Below are 23534 nucleotides of genomic sequence, written 5' to 3'. Positions count from 1 at the left end.
TTTCACTATGAGTAGGAACCAATTATAGAGTCAGAGTTACAGTGAATGAAACACATGTTCATGTTTTAAGGTACTTTACACCACAATACCCCACTTACATTTGCCACAGGCTTCTGCTGAAGGAGATCTTTGCATTAATAAGAACAATATACTTTGTTAAATACTTGAGAAGGAACTTATAGGGGGGAAACTCCTTCTGACTATGTGAAAGATAGTTAATAGGGTGCTTTACTCTCTGCTTCTTTACTAGGTAAAATTAAGAAAGATTTTGGACAAGGTTGGGTATTCTAAGGGTTCAGGCTTTCAGGTTGCCTTCCACAAAACAAAAACCCATGTTGTACTACTTAAACGATCATTGTTATATATGTTGAACCCTTGAGCCAGAGGAGTGTTGTACACTTAATAATACTTACTTATTCTCAACATGCGCACTACTTGAGGAGTAACCCCAATCGTTATAAGTGCCACAGCCAAACAAGAAGCCATGAGAACAAAACGAGAGATCCCACTACGATCCACTCTCCAGTAGAAAGACTCTGGAAACAAAATATTGTTAATGTAGAGAAGCTACTTTAGGTTCTCACTTGTTCCTCATTGTATAACAAACATACAGACTTTTCCCAGGGACCCTTTTTTCTGCCAAACAAGTCTGTCTTAATCCATAAATAAGGCTCCCTTTTTTAGAATGCCAACTCTTTGATATCATTATGGAGACGATGAAAAACAGCAATTTAGAGTTACTGTATGAAAATTCAATTTCTCAATCAAATCTCCAAGATATAATTCATAGCAAAAAGGTCCTCAGTATGGAAGAAGCAGGAGTAACAGTGAACAGTATTAGTAGCAGTGCCCTGCAAGGACACAATGGACTGTATGGAAGTAACAGTTGACTGTATGGTAGAAGCAGTGGACTATATGGGAGTAGCAGTGGACAATATTGGAGTAGCAGTGGTCTATATGGGAGTAGCAGTGGACAATATTGGAGTAGCAGAGAACTGTATGGGAGTAGCAGTGGACAATATTGGAGTAGCAGTGGTCTATATGGGAGTAGCAGTGGACAATATTGGAGTAGCAGAGAACTGTATGGGAGTAGCAGTGGACAATATTGGAGTAGCAGAGAACTGTATGGGAGTAGCAGTGGACTATATAGGAGTAGCAGTGAACAATATCGGAGTAGCAGTTAACTGTATGGGAGTAGCAGTGGACTATATAGGAGTAGCAGTGAACAATATCGGAGTAGCAGTTAACTGTATGGGAGTAGCAGTTGATGTTATGGGAGTAGCAGAGTATAGTATGGGAGTTGCAGTAGACGGTATGGGAGTAGCAGTTGAGGACAATGCTTTGCTGCAGAAGAACAAGCAAAGGGAGCATATCTGCTCACCTGCAAACTTAATAGAAGACTCTTTGCCATCTTCCAGGAGGTCATTTCTAACATAGCAGGAGATCTTGTCCTGGGTCTCTATACTGATAGCAGAGGTGACGTGGAACAGACCCGTTTCTCCAGTGACATTTATCTTCTCCGTTGATTCCAACCGGGTCCCAGATTCATCTTGCCACATTGCTGTGGGCTTAGGGTACCAACCACTGGATTCACAGTTTAGCGTTATTTTTCCATTCTGGTAATCTTCAACCCAGATGAAAGGATGGAGGCCCATGGCTGGAAGATAAATAAATAAGTGATGAAAAAACACCATAGAGGAACAGATGTATCAGAGAACCCAGGTCCTTGCCAGAACTGTAAGTTTAGTTGTCTGTACAGTATAGGAACCTCATACTAGAGAAGTTCTGTCCTACTTTTTGATGCATTGACCGATTTATCTACTACATGTTCATACTGGATTATAATCCAATCATGTCATATTGAGAAGTGAAGGGAGCCCTTGGCCAAGCTCAGGAGATCATTAGAGGAGCCCATTCAATATGGAGTTTTCCAGCATAGTTTCTCCCAGATTCCCTTCAGTGGGAAAAATGTATAGAAATGTATAGAAAATCTAGTTACATGTCCTGCTTCATGAAAGCAGAAGGGGTTACATATCATCTATTTTGCACCCTTTGTTATAAACCAGACCCAAAGATCTGTTTAGTTACCCTAAATACCCCAAGGTAAGATATCCTACTGAGGTTGACAGACTGTTGGATTGGGAAAGTGTGCAAATCAACACTTTGGAGACATTTAGTAAAATTGGATTGTTATGCATTAAATAATGTGCACAATTGTGACTAAACTGAAATGCAACCCTTCCTACAATCGTGGTTTTCAAGATGAAAGATCTGGAATGGCTTTATCTAATCTGGGTTTACCACAACTATCAGAGAAAGTAGAGAAAGCTATTTTCTCATATTGAGGCAAAATGATAAATAACCCCTTGTGTGTGGAACTGATCTGCTCCATATTGGCATAGAAACACCTACTTCTGAGGTCCAGGGGGGGGGGCTGACTTCTGGATGAAAGTTTGGGAGCAGCCAAGAAAACAACAAATGTTATTACAAGTAGCTTGTATTTGGTGTAACTGCTTGTTGCATTATTTAGCATCACCCATTTGTGGGATTGAAAAGAGCAATAAAATTAGCCTCTTTCAATTATCTAGAGCACCACACTAGGGTTGCCACCCATCTAGTATTTACATGTCTGGGTTTTAAAGGTCTGAAACTCTTCCAGACTGACTCAAATGTAAGCCAATTAATGCCTGATATGTTAAATCCCCACCCACTGATGCCAAATACCTGTATCGTTGCTCCACCCAAACATCATCAATTCTACTCCAATGTCAACTGGCCCCTGTCTGGACCTCACTCATAGGAAAGGTGACAACCCTCACACTTGACAGTAGGTGTTTAGCCAGATGGGAATACATGACAGTTGCATCAATGCCATAAATTCTCTTATATTTATGCTGAGAAGAATTGTTTGATTTTAGACCAAGGAGTTATGTACTTACCTGCTACTTTGAGTTCCACTTGTGCTTGGTTATGATTGCTCTCTGACTCAAAATAGCAGGTGTACAATCCCTGATCCGACAACTGCACCTTGTGAATAGTTAGAGCCCCGATCCCCCTATTGATGTTCTGCTTGAGGAACTCTGTCCTGCCTCGGAATTCCTCCATCTGCTCCCTGTAGTTATCCTCCCCATTCAGATACAAGTGGACGTAGGGACGGAAGGAATTTCGTAGCCATCGGATTTCCATCTTTTCAGCATTCATTTCAGGAAACAGATGGCAGTTGAGCTCAACGCTGGAGCCAAGGATGGCGGTTACTGGGGACTTGGTGGGGATGACCTGGAACCTCTCTGGAGAACAGAATATGTATTAGAAAACTATTTAGGGAAATATCACCCTACTGTATTTTATATATTGTTATATGGTTCTAGTTACTGTGTGCAGTGATTCTGCCAACTTTCAGGCTAAGTTTTAGTGCCAGGGCACTTTTTTGACCTCCTCATTCTGCATTCACCCTGTAGACCAGGTTTGACAAAGTGGGGGTTTTCCTCCTGTGTGGGCCCCAGACATGTTTATGAGTGGCCCCAAACGTTGTACTTGTGTATGGAGAAGAGGAAACTAATGCTGCCTGTTGGTCAGGCTTTAAAGGGCAACTAAAGTCTAAAATAGAATAATGTTAGAAATGTTGTATTATGTATGCTAAATATAAACATGAACTTACTGCACCAGCAGCCTAATAAGACAAATGATTTATGCTTTCAAAGTTGGCGCAGGGGGCTGTCATCTTGTAACTTTGTTAGACATTTCTGCAATATCAAGACTCGCACATGCTCAGTGTGGTCTGGGCTTCAGTTGGGAGGTTAAGCTTAGGGATCGTCATAAATTATCAAAACAGCACAAGCCAAATAATATCTGCCATAGAAGCCAATACAGCAAGACTGATTAATAATCATAATATAGAGACTGCACTGTGTCTCTGGATACAAATCTCTACAGGGAATCCAACAATGCTGCTCGAGTTCTGGGAAGTAAGGTGGGGGGGCTCCCCCTGCCATTTGAAAGTATGATCGTTTACCTGCACAGCAGTTGGGGACCATCTGACAATTCCTATCAACAGCAGTAAAAGAAGGGGGAATTGCACTGCATACAGTCAGGTTTATGATAAAAACTGTAGACATCTTTTAATTAAAGTATATTGGAGATAGATTTCTTTTTCATTAAAGAAAGTAAAAATGGGATTTTATATTTTTGCCTTTACATGCCCTTTAAGTGGTGGCATCAGTGCTGAGAATGTTACACTGGGGCATGATCTATGGCCTCCATTGGAATCAATATGTACCAATTCTGTTACATGTTGTACCCTTGCCCCTCTGCTGCTCCTTTATATCTCATATCCACTACAGGAGGCTGATCCTTAATAAGTGCCCACTAGACTTCCATATTGTTTGTTGGTATGGGCAGTTACTGCTGGTTACTTACCTGACAGTGAAGTCTGGATGAGTGAGCTTGTGATAGAGACTGTGAATAACAGCTTAATACTGAGTGCAGTCATCTTGCTCTTTCAACAACAACAAAAAATCTGCACAAAAAAATAAATAAATACAAGTCACAACGTAAAGTTTTCCAGCTGCACTTGGTCATATTTCTCCAGCAAAATTTACTAGAGGATGAGTGGGCATTAGGTGCCAGTGGTGCCGGAATTTGACAGATGGAGGGCCACAGTGTCATACAGTCGCCATCTTTCCTAAAATCACATTCTTGTTCTACCATTGCATTTTTCCCTATTGTCTCAATATTACCAAACTACCAACATCTTACCCTTCTTTCACCAACTTTCCCATATGTTACACTGTCCTACTGTCTCCATCTTGTCCTACTGTCTCTATCTTGCCTTATTGTCTACATCTTGCCCTACTGTCTCCATCTTGCCCTACTATCTATAGCTTGTCCTACTGTCTCTATCTTGTCTACTGTGCTCTACTGTCACCACCTTACCCTACTGTCTCCATCTAGCTGTACTGTGTTCATCTTGCCCTACTGTTACTATCTTGTCCTATTGTCTCCACCTTACGCTACTATCTCCATCTTGTCCTATTGTCACTGTCTTCTACTACTGTCTCCATCTTCCTCTACTGTCTCCTACGTGCCCTATTGTCTCTGTCTTGTCCTACTGTCCCTGTCTTGTCCTACTGTCTCCTTCTTGCCCTAATGTCTCCTTCTTGCCCTATTGTCCCTGTCTTGTCCTACTGTCTCCATTGTGTCCTACTGTCTTTATCTTGTCCTAATGTCTCCATCTTGTCTTACTGTCTCCATCTTGCCCTACTGTTGTGAGGCTTTAAAGGGGATGTAAACCCAGCTACAACAGTCCCCTAGTTTCTATAGAAGTTGCTGAAAAACCTATTTCTAGATGAAGGAAAATTCACCATTGAGAATTCTAATGATCTAAGAACGTCATTATAAATGCAAAATAAGTAACCAACAAGAACACTGATTCCCAGCACATGTCAGACATCTTGCTCTTATCTCACATACACAGAGAATTATATATTTCTTTCATTATATGACACTGGACTGAGACATGGGGATAAAGGACAGACTTGTTCACTGAAACTGGGCTTAATGTTTCCAACTCCAGTTGCAGAACAAACAACATGGAGCCAGAGTTACTCACATCAGCTGAGATTCTCATTGGAGGATTATTTTAAAGTGGTAAATAGCAAAATGAGGTGCTGGTTGGCGAGAGGGCACACGATAGAACTTGTGGTGCGTGATGAATACGTGGGATGATGTGCATCTCTAATGCTGATGCTACAAGTCTTTTATTTTACTGGCACCTCAAAAGCTCGTCTATCAGCGCAGTTATCTATAGTTTTGTCTGTATTTCTGAGCAACATTTGCCTTCTTCTTCTGACTCTTTGTAACTTTCCAATGTGGGTCACTGACCCCATCTTAAAACAAATAGTCTGTAAGGCTACAAATGTATTGTTATTGTTACTTTTTATTCCTCATCTTTCTATTCCGGCCTCTCCTATTCATACTCCAGTCTCTTATTCAAATCAGTGCATGGTTGCTAGGGGAATTTGGACCCTAGCAACCAGATGGCTGAAATTACAAACTGGAGAGCTGCTGAATAAAAAGCTAAATAAGTAAAAAAACACAAATAATAAAAAATGAAAACCAATTGCAAATTGTCTCAGAATATCCCTCTCTACATCCTACTGACTGTTAATTTAAAGGTGAACAACCCCTTTAATTGTGTTTTCATTAATCACTGCCAGTTTCCTACCACTAGAGGGCAATGCCTCACCAAACAGAAGGAACCCCCCCAATAAAAGAGGGGACCACTGTGTCAGTTTTAAATGCACATAAACTTTGTGTGTCTAATTCCAACCAGGGAAGGATGTGGTTCTGTAAAATTACCCCCATGGTATTTGGGGCTGTGGACAAATGTTCCCTGCGCTACAGATAATAAGTAAATATAATTACATGTCAATGAGGGAGAAATACACTGTATTGACTCTACTGACTCTACTGACTCTTCTAAATGTACTGACTCTACTGACTCTACTGATTGTATTGACTGTACTGACAAGGTCAAATTTTCATGAATTTGAAATAAATGTGAGTTTTAAACTGTAGGAACAAAGTGGTTGGTGACGTTAGTGGTGGGGGGTCCATGTTTTGTTGTTACCCCTCCAGCAAACCCTAAATCCCAATCAAACCCTGGGGCCGTCACTGTTGGTTCCCCCTGTGGAGACTGAAAAGAGAATTTATCTGCTAAAAAGAAAAGAGTTGAAATGTAAAATGTAAAACCCAGTTACTTTCACTTTCTCTTTCTCTCTCTTTGTCCTATTTACTAACCTCCCCCCCCTCCCCCCCTGCAATGCTCTGGGCACAGGGAATGTCCGATGTGTAAGGGACAAGTTCCAGTAACTCACCTGATCACAGGGAAAGGTTTGGGGCCACCGAGCACCCTGTCCCCCGGCCGTAGCTGACACCCAGTGATCTGACACGTGACATGTGAGTGGGTGGGGGCGGGTGGGGGTGTGACTGTTGTTGCTGCTGAACTTGAACTGGTAATTCAGTCTGTCCCCTCCCTTATAATTACTGACACCTCATTCACTACTTGTTACTACTTGTTACTGACTCACCTGCACCAGAACTACTGATTCCTACTGGGACCCACAAATATCTATCCCTACACCCCAAATCTTTATCTATTATTAGTGTCCCATATACTGGGGCCTCACCTCATTCTCACTGGGATTATACTTATGTGTAACTTTATTTGGAAATATAGATTTAGAGAATAATTATGTTTGTAGTGTAAATTATCATCATATGATACACTAGAGCCATAATTATTCTCTAAATCTATATTAGATATTATTTGTATATTTGTATCCCACTGCTTCTTGCTTTGCTTCTATTGGATTCCCAGTAACATGGGGCATTTACCTTTAAACAAACTGTCACTGTGTTATACATGGACCTATTCTCAGTTCTCTTTCAGTTGGTCTTTATTTCTTTTATGGTTTTCTGATTTGCCTTCGTATTCTTGCTCTTTCCTAGATGCAGCTGCAAATGCTATTATTATTATTACTATCATTATTATTATTATTACTATCATTATTATTATTATTATTATTATTATACTGAGTAGAACCCTGCACTACAGTTTCAGAATGGGAAGGGAAAGAAGAAAGTTCCCAGTGCCATTGTATTGGGGTTACTTGGAGTAATGTCATTCAGTAAATCCATATTTAGACAACAAAGGGGGGATTTACTAGTCCTCAGGTGCAAGTACATGAGCAGTAAGAGTAGTAGAGTGTTGGCTACTCACTTATTACAAATCTCATGCTCTGTGCAAAGATCAGTGACCCCAGCCCTGGCCATAGAACATGTGCTAATCAGAGGGCCCCAGTATGGGCTGTGCCTCCGGCCGCTCCGTATATTATATGTGTGAATGAAGCACAAGGTTATAGACATTATTCCATTCACATTATTCTGCAGGTCACTTCTATGTGAAAGCAAAATGTTACACCAAGGGACTCAAATAGGTCACACATGGATCAGACTGATATTAAGTAAAAATAGAAATTTTTATTTGTATAAAAAGTGTCTTAGACACAAAACGCATCAGGCATGAGTTGTTTATACAAATAAAAATTTCTATTCTTCCTAAATATCAGTCTGATCCATGTCTGACCCATTTGAGTCCCTTGTGTAACATTTTGCTTTCGTACATAAGGTCTGTCCGTTCCCTTGAGCCGAGGGCCTGGGGCAGGAGCACGTGGGTCACCAATTCTATCAGTGATTCTACTGGTGAGGTTTGATGTTTATACAGACGTGTGTGTTTTGCTTTATTGTCACTTCTGTGTGTAACACAATCCAGAGATCTGTGGCTATTTGTACAATTCCTCACACACTGGGGAAAGTACAAACCAATGGCCAATTGTGATTTTCTTTTGTACTATGAACATTGGGACATTGTATAAAGGTTCTTATATGTGACAGTCCTAAATGTGAGGCACCCCTAGTGATTGTAATCATTTAACTGATACCCTGTCAGCAGAAAACTGCCCCGGCCCTGTGCATAACATTTGGCACCCCAGTGATTTAGACTTGGCTTCTCCTTTAAGTAGCATTGGATACATTTATATTTGTAACATTTATTCTTTTTACTTTGTGTCCTAAAGATACACTGTATCACTATGTACAGCCGCACTGTATCACTGGGGTAACTTGTTCAGCCTCATCATTTGCCGTCATTTTATGTCACTACACCTCACACTGCCAATATATTATTATTATTTTATACACAACCCCAACTTCTTAGCTTTATACAATCCATAAAGTGTTCAGTGTATTTATTCATTAGTCCATGTGAGTCACTTTATGGTTTTATACAAGAACTTTATGGGCAAATATTTCCTTCTCCCCTTACAGAAACCACAAGATGATATTGTTCTAGTTCTCCCCAATGTAAAGTTACTTCATTATTGACATTTAACTGGAGCTAATGACGGGGTTCCTTCTCCCACAAGACTTACAGATCATTTAGTTGATCAGATATAAAGGTTCTGCCAACAATCACTTCTTATAATCAATTGATTTCATTTACTGCTATTCCTACATTACAGTAACATTTCCCTTTCTCTCTCATATTATTCCCAATACACAGTCACTTAGGGGCAAATTCGTCAATTCGCTAGCGTTGGGCATTTTCGTTACTGCGCAAATTCACTAACGAACGCTGGCGTAGATTCGCTAGTGTTACTTCGCACCCTTACGCCTGGCGAATTTTCACTAGCGATGTAACTACGCAAATTCACTAACGCGCGCAGTGTACTGAACGCTACCTTTTACGCTAGACTTCCTTCGCCACCTCAGACCAGGCGAAGCGCAATAGAGTAGATAGGGATTGTTTCAAAAAAAGTTCACATTTTTTCTAAGTCCCAAAAAACGCTGGCGTGTTTTCTATATTATGGGTGATAGGCTGAAAAAGATCGAAAAATATTTTGGGGCTCCCCTCCTTCCCCCCTACATTTCCTGACTCATGGCAACTTACCTAGACAGTGGGCACATGTGTAGGGCAAAATAAACATTTTATTTGATGATTTGAAGGTTTCCCAGGCTTGTGTAGTGCAGATACGTATTCCTCCATTGAAATTTGAATTTGGCGCCGTATGCAAATTAATCATCGCTAGCGTAACTTCGCTTAGCGAATCAACGCTAGCGCAACTTCACAACCTTACGCTACCCCTGTGCGCAACTTCGGATTTTAGTGAATTTGCGGAGCGCTGGCGAAACTACGCCTGGCGAAGTGTGCCGAAGTGCGGCGAAGTTACGCCTGGCGCAACTACGAATCTTAGTGAATCTTAGTGAATTTGCCCCTTAGTCTTTCAGGTTCCACATTCAGGTGTAAGATATTCCTCAGATCTGTATAATAAATCAGTGTAAACTCCAAACATACAGATTTACATACAAAAAACAACCAATAACTGATACAAGAGATTCAGAGGGCCCTGCACAAAAGAGCTTATAGTCTAAGGGGCAGATTTATCAAGGGTCGAATTTCGAGTTCGTGGGAGTTATTTAAACTCCCATGAACTCAAAATGCGATCAATTGCAATTTTTTTTAAATACAATCTAATTTGGCAAACTTGAGTGAATAGGACTGACCCGAAAATTTTAATAGAATTCAAATCGAATTCGATTCGAGTTTTTTCAGAAAAAAACTCGAATGTCAGGAAGGCTGCAAACAACTCCAGGTTTACAGTGGCAAATAGTCGAATTTGAGTTCTTAAAGGGCCAGTGTTTGATAAATCTCAAAAAATCTAATTTGAATTTTTAAAAACTCGAATCAAATTTTAACAATTTGCTATTTGAATTTCACAGTTTTGGCCATAAAAAAGTCAAAATGTTAAATTAGAAATTCAAATTCGAAAATTCTAAATTTTAATATCGACCCTTGATAAATCTGACCCTAGTCTGGTTATTGAAGTCACTGGGGCTCATTTATCAACACAGCAAATTTGACCTTAGGCAGTAACCCATAGCAACCAACATCTTTTTATTATTCTCAGAGCCAGTGATTTCTTATCTAGGGGGCACTTACTGTAAATACACCCCCAGCTTATTGGTGATGCTCTGTACCACTATACAGAGAAAGTACATTATATATTGGACTGTACATGTAACTGGATTAAGTGAGGAAAGTAAGTGGGACAGATAGTGTAGGGGTGCACTGCTGCTACCGACTGCCGCTACAAGTCCCTGGCATTTCTCCGTATATGAGTATTTCAGGACTTACCTCTGCTAATATTAAGGGGTACAATGTTAGTAGCAGTATGTAGTAGACCCTGATACACATACTCGCTCTGCACACACCTACCTGTGTCGTACTATAGGTCCTATCTATGTGACCCACACAGAACAACTTGGGGTTCAATAAGATCTTTCCAGTGATGTTGCCTGTTTAACTGACATGTCCCAAGAACTCCCGGCTACATGTACAGTAATGAGTCCCCGGGAGTTGACAGTAGGCGGGACTAAATAAATGTAACTGTAAATACGAATAATAAATAAAATACAGGGGCAGATACACGTGATCCTTCCTATACATTATAAGCACAATTCCCACTGTAACCTGTACAAATACTGATCATTCATGAGGGTAAAATAATTTTAGGAAGTTAATAGTACAGGGTATCTGGGAGTGCTGGGAGTTGCAGCTCTACAGAAACGAATGGGAAATGAGTATATGAACAGCCTTTGTATATATTAGTGACAGATATCTGCTGTGCTGCCTGCTGGGACCAGTTCATTTCATATTGTGTATTGTGCTCAGAGTTACATGTTACACTGTGATACAATCCTGACATTTCTTATACTTTATTTCAGTCAGTTATAGAGGAACAGTAATGAGCCGATACACGAGTTGCTGGAGTTAAAGCTGTAACAGTTCAGAGAGCTGGGGCTGAGCTTACTGTACTACTACTAGGGAAGAAGGGGGACTGCAGCTCCTTTATTTTTAATCTTGTATTTTAGGAAAAAGAATTTAAAAAAGAAAGATATTTAAAAAGTAAAATTTTTGTGTAGTATTGAAAGTAAGACTTTAAAGGAGAACTGCCCCTTTAACCTAGAAAGTTACTTTCACTTTCCCTTTAGTGTTTGTGTCGGAGAGCTGTGCTAATGTTATACATAGAAATGATACAATATATCTCATATATATCACTGAATTAGTCTGAGCATGAGAGGGGCAAGTAGTGGGGGCATCAGACAGATCTGGGGGAATAAATGACTCACCGTTAGTAAGAAGCAGTCGGAGAAATGATCCTGAGCACCAGATGGGATCTTCCAACTCTCCTACACACAAACACACACACACTACTGACAGACACACACACACACAAAGACACACACTACTGACACACAGACAGACAGACACACAGACAGACACACACAGATGAGATTGCAGGTTATTAGCAGCACAGACTCCCCTTAGCTCTGCTGAACTGCCTCATCTGAATGTCTGCTCCTCCCCCTCCTGCCATAAAGTGCTCCCCTACTGTCAGCAGTGCAGTAAAGCAATCTGTGTATCATGAGACATTAACATACCCAGGAAGCACTGCTGAGAAACATTCACCCCTATATTTCAGGAACCCCAGTATCTACTGTCTCTGCTTTCTCTGCTGTTACTTCATTACAACAAAGTAGTCGAAGTGTCTCCTAATGACCTGCCTGTAATTCCACAAATGTGACTTGTGCCTTTGTCATATACATGTGTGTTATATATTATACATATATATATATATGTTTGTTATATCTGTGTGTTACATCTGTGTGTAATATATATGTGTTATATATTATATATGTGTGTTAGTGTGTCTTTCGGTTTTGCGGTTTTTACAAAATTTGTGGGCAACAGCCCCTACATTGTTTAGGAATAAATAAATAAATATATATATAAAAGCTTGGGAAGACTTTGGGAATTTGCAGCCCCTTCTAATTAGTTAAATGAGAGATTGAGCTGCTTCTAGAAAAACTTTTTTTGTTTGTTTCTATTTTGTAACAGTTTTTTGTCTGTATCAGTGTGTGTGTCTGTTTATCAGTGTGTGTTTGTACCTGTGTATGTTTGTGGCATTTTTTCTCTAGTTAATGTGTTGGGTTTGTTTCAATGTCAATGTGCCCTCACGTGTATGTGCATCTGTATTTCTCTCTATGTATGTGTATTTGTATGTATGTGTGTGTATATATGTGTGTGTATGTATGTGTGTGTATATATGTGTGTGTATATATATGTGTGTATAGCTACATATTCCTTTATTTCAACATGTGTAACTGAATGACAAACTGTTCCCCAAGAGACAAACAAACACAGGGAGTATTAGGGAACACAATATATGTTGTAGCCTCACATCTCACACTGTCCTGACTCACAATGTGGCCCCTGATACTGTCTGTGATTCAATAAGAGAAGCAGCCAAAACCCTAATGTGTGACTGATGCACTAAAATAAATGTAACCAGTGGTGTAACAGGGAGATAGTGGGTGACAGTGGGTGCCGGATTCACACCCGGGACCCCTGCCAACCTATTCTTTTGTTTTGTTCTTTGTTATATGAGCACATTTCTTAATAACTCCAGTAAAGAGCTGCCACAAGATTAAGCAAGGCTTAAATCTAGGAGTTACCACCCCTTCAAAAATGGACCATGCCAAATTTATTCAGCTAAATTTGCTGCCTATTCTCATGCAATTCTATCTTAGCTCCTCCCCTTCCCTCAGTAAACTTCCTGCTCCTCCCCTTCCCTCAGTAAACTTCCTGCTCCTCCCCTTCCCTCAGTAAACTTCCTGCTCCTCCCCTTCCCTCAGTAAACTTCCTGTTCCTCCTCTGTGTGAGGAAGAATAAAATGAGAGCAGATGCACATGTGACAAAGTGTGAGTGATAGAGAGTATTAATGAACTTGTGTATAAATAGCTGAGTAATTACTTATTTTCACATAATTAAATCTTATAGGTACAAGTTGGGTGTTAGTTGCCTTCAATCATTTTCTCCAGGACATTTGCCACAAAGCACATTGACCCTTTCAGTTCCTTGTCCCAATGTCTCATTGAATCTTTAACTCTATTCTCTTATTTATATTGATATTTCCACTCTGTTGATTTATTCCACAATCACCTCTCAGTTTCTAATACCCCTATGTCTCCTCACTCCTCTATATATTTGTATAGCTATAAATATCTCTAATATTAGATTTATACAATTAATATATCGATATATTTGAACCTGTCCTTCTTCAACCTTTTTGTTTCTGCTTTAAGCCCACCTTTGCCTATTCCTCCCCACAATGTAAGTACAGTACTATCATGTCTTCTATTTATGGATGCACCCAATCCAGGATTCAGTTCGGTATTCGGCCTTTTTCAGCAGGATTCAGATTCGGCCGAATCTTTCTGCCCGGCCAAACTGAATCCGAATTTTTATATGCAAATTAGGGACGGGGAGGAAAACTGCATGACTTTTTGTCACAAAACAAAAAAAGTAAAAAACGTTTTCCCCTTCCCACCCCTAATTTGCATATATATATATATATATAATCTGTGTCAAACGACCGCACTCTGAAGACCGGACTTTGCTTAATATTTGTGGGCGCAGGGTCCAAAAATTCATATAGAGATTTGTTTGCAAGGATCCGCACACCAATGTTATTTTCATCAAAAATAGTGTTTTATTTAGTACATAGATCCGACGTTTCGGCCCACATTTGGGCCTTTTTCAAGGATAATGTATGTACATCAAAATGGTGCTTTTATACCTCTCCCCCATTTGAATCTGGCACCAAAAGTGACGTCATTAACCTCCCAAAACATTTTTCTATCACCCATAGTCCTGTAACTTGTATATTCCACGTAATACAGAAAACCGCAAAGACAACAACCAGGGGTCTATAAATGCAGTGGTTGTGTTATGTTTAGTAGCCTGATATTAGCAAATGACTCCCACCAGCCACAAACAGGGAAAAGATATAGAATAAAACATAGGATGACGTGTATCACTACAATGGTGATATATATTATTAAATGTCCCTGTGGATTGATTTATTGTGGAAAACCCATTAGACAATTGAAAGAGCGAATTGGGATTCACAGATGAAGCATCAGAGCAGCATTAGACCCAAACATAAGTGAGAAAGATAAAAAGGAAAAGAAAGAAGAAATATCTGAGCAGTTAGTTGTGAAACATTGGGCAGAAGTCAGACCCAGCCCTTGTTCCTTCAGATTCCCATAGACCACATACCCATGAGACCAAGGGCTGGTGACTATAATAAGGCTCTGCTGAGAAGAGACGCCTTTTGGATATTCCAATTAGATTGTGTGGCTCCACGTGGGTTAAATGGACAATTGGTGCTAAATTGTTTTCTGTAATAACATCGAACTTTCACGTAACTGGATCAGCGAACAAGAAACGATAAAAAACGACAAAAGACAGGATTAGATTCAAGGCCAGTTTATTACAACATTGTTTTTAAAAAAATTGAGCCACATTATTTCTTATTTACTATGTCGTTTATTTGACACTATGTATATAATTTGTAATCACTTTTACAGATAACAGAACATACTTGACACTTCATGGACAATTCACACAGAGCACCGGTGCCACCTAGTGGTGAAAAATTATATACGTGGAATATACAAGTTACAGGACTATGGGCGATAGAAAAATGTTTTGGGAGGTTAATGACGTCACTTTTGGCGCCAGATTCAAATGGGGGAGAGGTATAAAAGCACCATTTTGATTTACATACATTATCCTTGAAAAAGGCCCAAATGTGGGCCGAAACGTCGGATCTATGTACTAAATAAAACACTATTTTTGATGAAAATAACATTGGTGTGCGGATCCTTGCAAACAAATCTCTCTCTCTCTCTCTCTCTCTCTCTCTCTCTCTCTCTCTCTCTCTCTCTCTCTCTCTCTCTCTCTCTCTCTCTCTCTCTCTCTATATATATATATATCAATTATCTTCAGACCAGCATTCTCTTTAAAAACTTGGTAATTTTATTGTTGCATAGTATCAAATACCCGACGTTTCATTCCACATTTAGACCTTTTTCAAGGATGATACAAAACTTTAAAAACTGACATTAAATAACAAAGTGCAGTTTGGGAATAAGAACAGTGATGGAGGGATTATAGAGATGCAAAGTGGGGCCATTGGGGGAATTACACAGGGAGCCAATACTGGAGTTGAACCCCATTGTGAAGTCAGAGACCCTTTGGAACACATATTCAAACACAAGAGTGATTAGGACCCCGTAAGCATCAAGACTTTCCACCGTCTCCTTAACAACGATATGTTTGAACTTTACTGTGATAGAGAAGAAAAGAAGAGAGGCAATTGGACTATGATGGAGAGAGAAGCAATTAAAACCCTTAAGGACAATAAGGACATTGTTATTCACAATGCGGATGAGGCTGGTGGGATAGTGATTATGGATTATGCGTATTACCATAACGAGTTGCTTTCACATCTATCAGATACTGACAATTATGGCAAATTGTTATTTAATCCTGTGGATAAATATAAAGTAGAGCTGTGTAATTTACTGAAAATGGCAAAATTGCAAGGTTGGATTACGTAGAACAAGTATAAGTATTTGATACCAACATTTCCGGTCATACCGGTGATTTATACGCTGCCGAAAGTACACAAAAATAGTGAAAACCCACCGGGTCGTCCTATGATATCTCCCCGAGGCTCTCTAAATGAGAATATTGCACATTTTATTGATTATCTAGTGCAACCATGCATCCAGAAGATCGGGAGCTATTTGCAGGACACTAATGATTTTCTCACAATGATACAGAGTGTGGATTTACCATTAAATGATCTGGTGATGGTTCCATTAGATGTACTAAGCTTGTACACTTGTATAGCGCATAAGGCGGGGGGAACAGCTGTGAGAAATTTGATATTGTGGAACCCCGAGTATGTGGGTCCTCCAACGGAGTTTGCGCTGTCTTTGCTGGAGTTCATCTTATATCGTAATAACTTTAAGTTTGAGAATCAATATTATCTGCACTGGGACCGCTATGGGGTCACGAGTAGCTCCCACATATGCCAATGCGTTCATGTAGGAATCTGAAACCCAACACATTTTTTCACATAATTTGTTTCGGAGATATGGCGCTTTTTACAGGCGCTATATCGACGATATTTTCTTTTTATGGTTGGGGCCCATTGGAGAACTAATTGAATTTGTGGAGCAATTAAATCAATTGGATAGTCCAGTAAAACGTAAGAGGAGTTTCAGCAAGGACAGCGAAAATTTCTTGGACGTGACTAGTGATGGGCGAATTTGTGCCGTTGCGCTTCGCCGAATAATTTGTGAATTTCGTGCGAAAAATTCGGGAAATGGCGCTGGCGTCTCGTTTTTGACACCGGCGCCTGTTTTTGACGCCGGAGTCGGTTTTTTCAAAAAAAAAACTTTTTTGACGTCGGCGAATTTTTGCCGCGAATTTTCACGGGTGTTTCGTGAATTTATTCGCTGGCGTCTAGTTTTTGATGGTGGCGCCCGTTTTCGACCCCGGCGTCCGTTCTTTCGGGAAAATTTTTTTTTGATGCCGGCGAATTTTTGCCGCCAATTTTCACGGGCGCTTCGCTGGCAGCGAATCACGCAAATTTGCCACGAATTCGGCGAATAAATTCGCCCATCACTAGACGTGACAGTATACAAAAATGGAGAGAGGTTACAGACGTATATTTACCAAGTCGACTGACAGGAACAAGTCGCAAATGCTACGGGCGGCCAGAATTGACAGTGAGATCTCCAAGAGGAGACTGGATTTAAAGGTTATGAGTGAGAAATTTGCTCAAAGAGGCTACTCGAGACAATGGATAACATATCGAAATGGGCAGAGAGTTTAAATCGTGAGGAATTGTTGCAGGTGGGAGACACAACCAACAAACCAGATAAACGCGACCGAAAGGTGAGATTTACTACACCAGCCAATACAGTTTAAGAAGTTCTGAGGTAAAACAGATGAAACACTGGGATGTAGTAGATACGGATGAGCAGCTGAGAGGGAGAGTGAGTAAGAGATCTAGATTTAGTTACTCACGCTCAAGGAACTTGAAGGAGCAATTGAGTTCCTTAGATCCGAGGGACAAGTCTGACAAGAGACATGACAGGTCAGAGTTGTCGTATTTATGCTCCTATAGTCCTCCAGGGATATAAGATTCTCAGCCATGATGAGTAAGTCCCTCTTGGATTTAAATAAATACTTACTCAAATCGAGCCTGGCCCCGAAGTTCCCCCTGGGCCTGACTTGAACCAATCAGATTCTCTCAGGAAATTAACCAGACAGCTTTATTTGAGGTATACATTAATACAGAGTATTACAATACAGAGTATTAAATAATAGCTCACACGCCCTGAAAGCTCGTGAGGACGTTGGGGGACAATAAGCGATACAACAGATGACCATTTTAACCATTTCTTCTTCCATGGGGCTGATCCAGAGGCATCCAATCATCATTCTTGTTTTAGCATAACTGTCTCACTATTTCCATCTTAGGGACAGACTCACAGTCTAAGTACAATGGCCAAATAAGGTTAATTTACTGTGTCAGCTCAGTGTCCAGAATGGTATCTCTGCTGTCGTTTCTGAGACGATGTCTCTTGCTTGGCCTTGCTCTATACTTGTGACATGAGACAACAGATGGATTCCTTGTTCTGTGCAAACATTCTACATTCTAATAACAGAATGGCCTTTAACCTTGAAGTGTAGAGTCTAACACAGCTGTTCTGTGGCAGTGTCCTATTCTATAATATTTTGTTCTTTGATAATAACCATTTATGGCTTAAATCTAAAATCCTGATATCTACATTCCCCCACTTTTTTTCTTCTAATATAAGCAAAATCCTTAAGCTAGCACTGCGGGCTGAAAACAAAAAATACATTTAAAAATGGGAAAAAAAATTGGTTCTACCAGACAAATACAAAATGCTACAATCACAGTGGACTTATTAACACAGTAATATGCATATACAGTATATATAAAGGCATTTCAATGATGAAGATAGAGAAAATCCAGAGAAGATGCATAGTCCATTCAATGTCCAGATGATCCAGCACCACTTCGGACTAGTCCTCTAGCCTGTGATGATATGGTGTATCATAGAATGGCAATGTAGAAATGTCTTTGAAATAGTCTCTTAAAGCATCAGTCCAAGATTTTACTTTTAGTCAATGCAATGACGATGGAAGTTCATACTGTAGCAGAGTTGGTGTAATGAATGCTTTTCTCTGTGAGCTTCACCACTGATATAGTTCTCATGTGTAGCCATTGTACAGCAATTGAATATTCAGCTGTTGAATCTATCTGGTAGATTTTTAAACAAACATGCCCATGTGCTAGTCAAAAAGATTCAGCCAAGAATAGAAGAAATTAAGTAAAGTTGGTGTTATCTAGAAAGAAACAAAAATATAGAAGATATGAGTACACAAATAAAGAAATATTTTATATTAAAACAGTATGATGACTGTGGTGTATAATCATGGTATAAATGCTATTGAAAATACAATAATAAATATTTGGTAAACGTATAACATTTATAATATAATTTATATATAAGCTGTCTGATTTTTTTTTTTATATATATATTTATTTAGCATGCACACATATACACAAATAAAAACATGAGAAGTTATACATAAGTAATTGCTGAGTAAGTAGAATTGTTGTTTTCAACAGAATACATCTATATGACTAGAATAAGTTATTAACATTACCCTGGTAATGGCCTGCTTGTGTTTCACAGTTACTAATGATGAATGCTATCAATTAACCCTTTCCATTAAAAATTTTGAAATTAAATAGATTGCAAAAATATAATTAATTACAATATCTTGATGTAAAAAAAAAAAAAACATTTGTTGTAAAATCGTTCATCATCATCATTATATTTAAAGTAATCACAATACATAGGTGGTAAATATATATACCATTGAATATGATATATGTAGTTGAATTGTGGAATGGTACTTAGAGATGGAATTAGAGTTACAACAAACAATAAATGTTTTAAAGAGGTAATTAATTCAAAGTGATGGTACATTGATAATAATAAAGTTAATTGATACTAGAACTATGTAACATGTACTGACACTCTTCCACATGGTCTAGAATTATGTCCCAAATTATAGATGTCCAGGAGAACACAAGTGTAAAGGTTGTGTTATATGTGGCACACTGATTTTAGGAACCCACTTCACACACCCCCACACGGGTAAAAAATATGCAGTGAGGCAGCGAATGACCTGCGAAACCGCAATGGTGATTTATATTATAAAATGTCCTTGGGGATTGCTCTATTGTGGCAAAACAATAAGACCAGTAAAAGAAAGGATTGGCATGCACAGGTCAAGCATAAGGGCAGCCTTAGATCCAAATAGGATGAAAAATAGAAGCAAAAGTGATGGGAAACAAGACATAGCCCAGCAGCCAGTGGCTAAGCATTGGGCCAAGGCCAAACATGATGCCTCTTCATTCAGATGTATTGAGTATGTTAGAGCTCACCCAAGGGGAGGCAACATAGAGAAAATGCTATTGAAGAGGGAGGCGGATGTTTTTAAGTATTACAAGTTGAACTTTTAAATTATAACACAGACACGGTGTATTCAGGAATATTAAATATTTATTCAAAGTATTTATATTTTTTATGGAAATACATAGATGTATATTTATGCACTGTTGATATGTACATGATGGACATGAAATTGTTAATTTTAATATATATGGATATTCTCTATATGTGATAGGCACTTAATTGAAACACATGATTCACACTGAAATGCTGATTGAATGAGGGCACTGATTGGTTTGAGATGAAGCACTTTGTTATTTAATGTGAGTTTTTAAAGTTTTGTATCATCCTTGAAAAAGGTCCAAATGTGGCCCGAAACGTCAGGTATTTGATACTATGCAACAATAACATTACCAAGTTTTTAAAGGGAGTGCTGGTCTGAAGATAATTGATACATACAAAATTACCTTGCACCCCGCCATTAACAGCAGCTTTGGAGTGTGAATACTCATTGGAAAGTATATATATATATAACCAGGAGTGAGTGTGAGTGTAGGACTGGACAGACCATTTTGAGTGTGAGTGTAGGACTGGCCAGACTAGGGGTGAGTGTGAGTATAGGACTGGTCAGATCATTGTTAATGTGAGTTTAGAACTGGCCAGACCAGGGGTGAGTATGAGTGTAGGACTGGCCAGACCAGGGGTGAGTGAGTGTAGGACTGGCCAGGCCAGGCCCGGACTAACAATTTATTGGGTCAGGCAATTCCCCAAAGGGCCGCTCTATATTTAGCTTAAGTGGGCCGTATCTGAGCGATACTAATTATAAACGACTGTACCTTTCAGTGCATCTGGAAGGCTCTAGGACCGCTCCTCCATCCTAGCTCCCACTGTGGCTCCGCCCCTCACATGACTCTCCATTCTCTGCTGCTGTTGTCCCTACGGTTCACTGGAAGCCGGATGAGCAGGGTCTCCCGCAGGGTCTCTCACTTCCTGTTTTAGCAGCCGCACTCTCTGCACTTCACTTCAGTTCAGCAGCTCCCACCACTGTGTTTTTACCTAAATGCGGCTGTAAATGCAGCCATTTCCGGGTGTACGGAGGGGGGCAGGGCCCAGCTGCACGTCCCGAGCCAGGGCCCATCCCCCTCTAGTGAATGTCTTTGGAGCTTGTGTATGAGCAGTATGTCAAGGTTGAAGTGGTTTGGGTCTAGAACGTTTAGTTTTTATAGGAGCAGCTCATTTAGGGCAGTGGTGAGAGGACTATAGTAGTAGCCACATTAGGACATGAGATGGCTGAGATATTAGAGTGAAGAGAGTGAAAGGAAGAAGAGAGATGAGACTACAGCTTGCAAGTCACGGTAAGTACGTGTTTGGGGAATAGCAGGGGGTGAGGAGGGAGTTAGTGAGAGTTGAAATGTGACCATATTGTGATCAGTGAGGGGAAATGGGGAGTTAGTAAAATTGGTGGTTGAACAGAGTCTGGTAAATATGAGATCCAGAGCATTACCATTGGAGTGAGAGGGGGAGTCTGAGCACAAAGATAAGCCTAGGGAGGAGGTTAGTGAAAGAAGTTTAGAGACAGAAGAGTTGTTAATGTTGTTAACGGGTATATTAAAGTCACCTAATATGATGGATGGGATGTTAGATGAAAGAAAGTAAGGAAGCCAGGCAGCAAAGTTGTCCAGAAATTGTGCAGTTGCTCCTGGTGGTGGATATATAAGAGCAATGCAGAGTGAAACAGGAGAAAAGAGCCTAATGAGACTCAAATGAGGAGAATGATAGAGAGGGAACAGGTGGAAGAGTAAGTATGAGTAAGTATGAGTAAGTATGAGTAAGTATGAGTAAGTATGAGTAAGTATAAATATGAGTAAGTATAAGTATGAGTAAGTATGAGTAAGTATGAGTAAGTATGAGTAAGTATGACTAAGTATGAGTAAGTATGAGTAAGTATGAGTAAGGTGTAGCCCCCATAGGACAGGGCAGCAGGTGAGGCAGTGTCAGAGATAGGAGTTAGTTCCATGGAACTGCCTTGTTTAACTGCCATTTCTAAGCATTTATGAAATATTAGCACTTAAGAAATGTTAGCACTCGTGCCATGCCCCATACTCCCCAAAACATAAGGAAATAACCAAACTGATGCTAAGGAGGCCCTGAGTAATAAGACCAGCATCACATCCATCCAACAGGGGAGCTGATAAAATGTATATCTCCTGAAAAAGGTAGATAAAAGGCACAAGAATATGAACAACCTGCCCTAGGACATAGTAAGCGATTAACAACAAGAGCTACAAAACCAACCACTAAATTACAGAGAGGAACAAACATTACAGATTAAGAATAACCAGATTCTGCTTAAAAGGTTCCCTCAGTGACTAGAGGAATACCTGCAATATGGCAATATGATATAAAACCCCACCTGGGGAAGAACAAAAATCCTGCAACTGTTAAAAACAAAAAGCTCCCTAGGACATAACTAGAATGATCTCAGAACTAAAACACCCAGGAAACCACCAGACCGGAAAGAAAAAGTGAGGAGGGAGATCCTACCCCCCTGTCCAGTAGGACAAAAAATAACTGTGGTGAGGAGGAAGTCATGTGATCTTATAGGTCATGATTCATTTTGATTGGCTGTTATAGGTCCTACCTCCAGGTCTGGGAGGGTCCTTGGGTCCTCCAGACGAGAGAGTTCAGCTCCCACTTAACCGTATCTTCATGTAAAATCTAGAATATATCAGTTATTGCATGGAGATCGATCTGTCCCAAAATCCCTGAGTCTATGTTTTCCCGTGAGTATCAGGCCCAATCAGGAAATATATCCCCTCTCTAAATAATCTTCCCTAGTCGTGGTTACCTAAATCTGCGTCATCATTTTATACTTGTCTGTATTTTTAAACTGTACCCAATAAAACCATTTCTGATTGTATTTCTCTATATATTGTGTGGTTGATGCTTTATATCCCTCGAATCTCTCAATCTCTATAATCATTCGTATCCAATGTAGCAACCTGGGGTGTGTGCGTTGTTTCCAATTTATGGGAATAAGTAGTTAATAAGTAGTTTAGCTGTATCTAGCAGAATTGGTACAAGAGATTTGTGATAAGCCCGAATTGAGTTGGGGGTGAGGTGAAGAAGTATCTCCATGGGTGCATTTGGGATTTCCACGTCTGTGATCTCTTTAATGACATCTCTTATCTGAGACCAGTAGTCTGTTAGACCTGGGCATCCCCAAAAGATGTGAGACAGAGTCCCAACCCCTTTGTTACATCTCCAACATGTTGGTGGGAGTGTATTATATATCTTGGCCAATTTAGCTGGAGTTCTATACCATCTACTTAACAATTTGTAATTGAGTTCTTGGATCTTGTAGCAAGACGAAGTTGAGGGCACTAAACAAACAATCTTTTCCCAATCAGTCTCCTCTATTCATACTCCCAGCTCTTCTTCCCATTTGAGTTGGAATATATCCCTCGGTGGGTTTTTAATATCTAGGATGTATTTATATA

At 39.8% G+C, this 23534-nt stretch overlaps 1 protein-coding gene across 3 annotated transcripts in view; it reads right to left on the bottom strand.

Moving 5' to 3' along the window:
* btn2a2.L (butyrophilin subfamily 2 member A2 L homeolog) overlaps positions 1 to 23534 on the bottom strand; it is a 93870-nt gene that overhangs the window by 7265 nt on the left and 63071 nt on the right. The window contains exons 1-5 of one of the 3 annotated variants that reach the window (XM_041565187.1): positions 11749 to 11982; positions 4417 to 4516; positions 2940 to 3287; positions 1382 to 1657; positions 414 to 536 (exon numbers count right to left, since the gene is read on the bottom strand). In XM_041565187.1, the coding sequence (XP_041421121.1) occupies positions 414 to 536; positions 1382 to 1657; positions 2940 to 3287; positions 4417 to 4489 (820 nt within the window). In that variant the 5' untranslated portion in view covers positions 4490 to 4516; positions 11749 to 11982. 3 annotated transcript variants of the gene reach the window in all.

Source organism: Xenopus laevis, chromosome 6L (genome assembly GCF_017654675.1).
Source record: "Xenopus laevis strain J_2021 chromosome 6L, Xenopus_laevis_v10.1, whole genome shotgun sequence".
In the NCBI taxonomy this organism is placed as follows: Eukaryota; Metazoa; Chordata; class Amphibia; order Anura; family Pipidae; genus Xenopus; species Xenopus laevis.
This window is presented reverse-complemented; position numbering and strand designations above follow the sequence as displayed.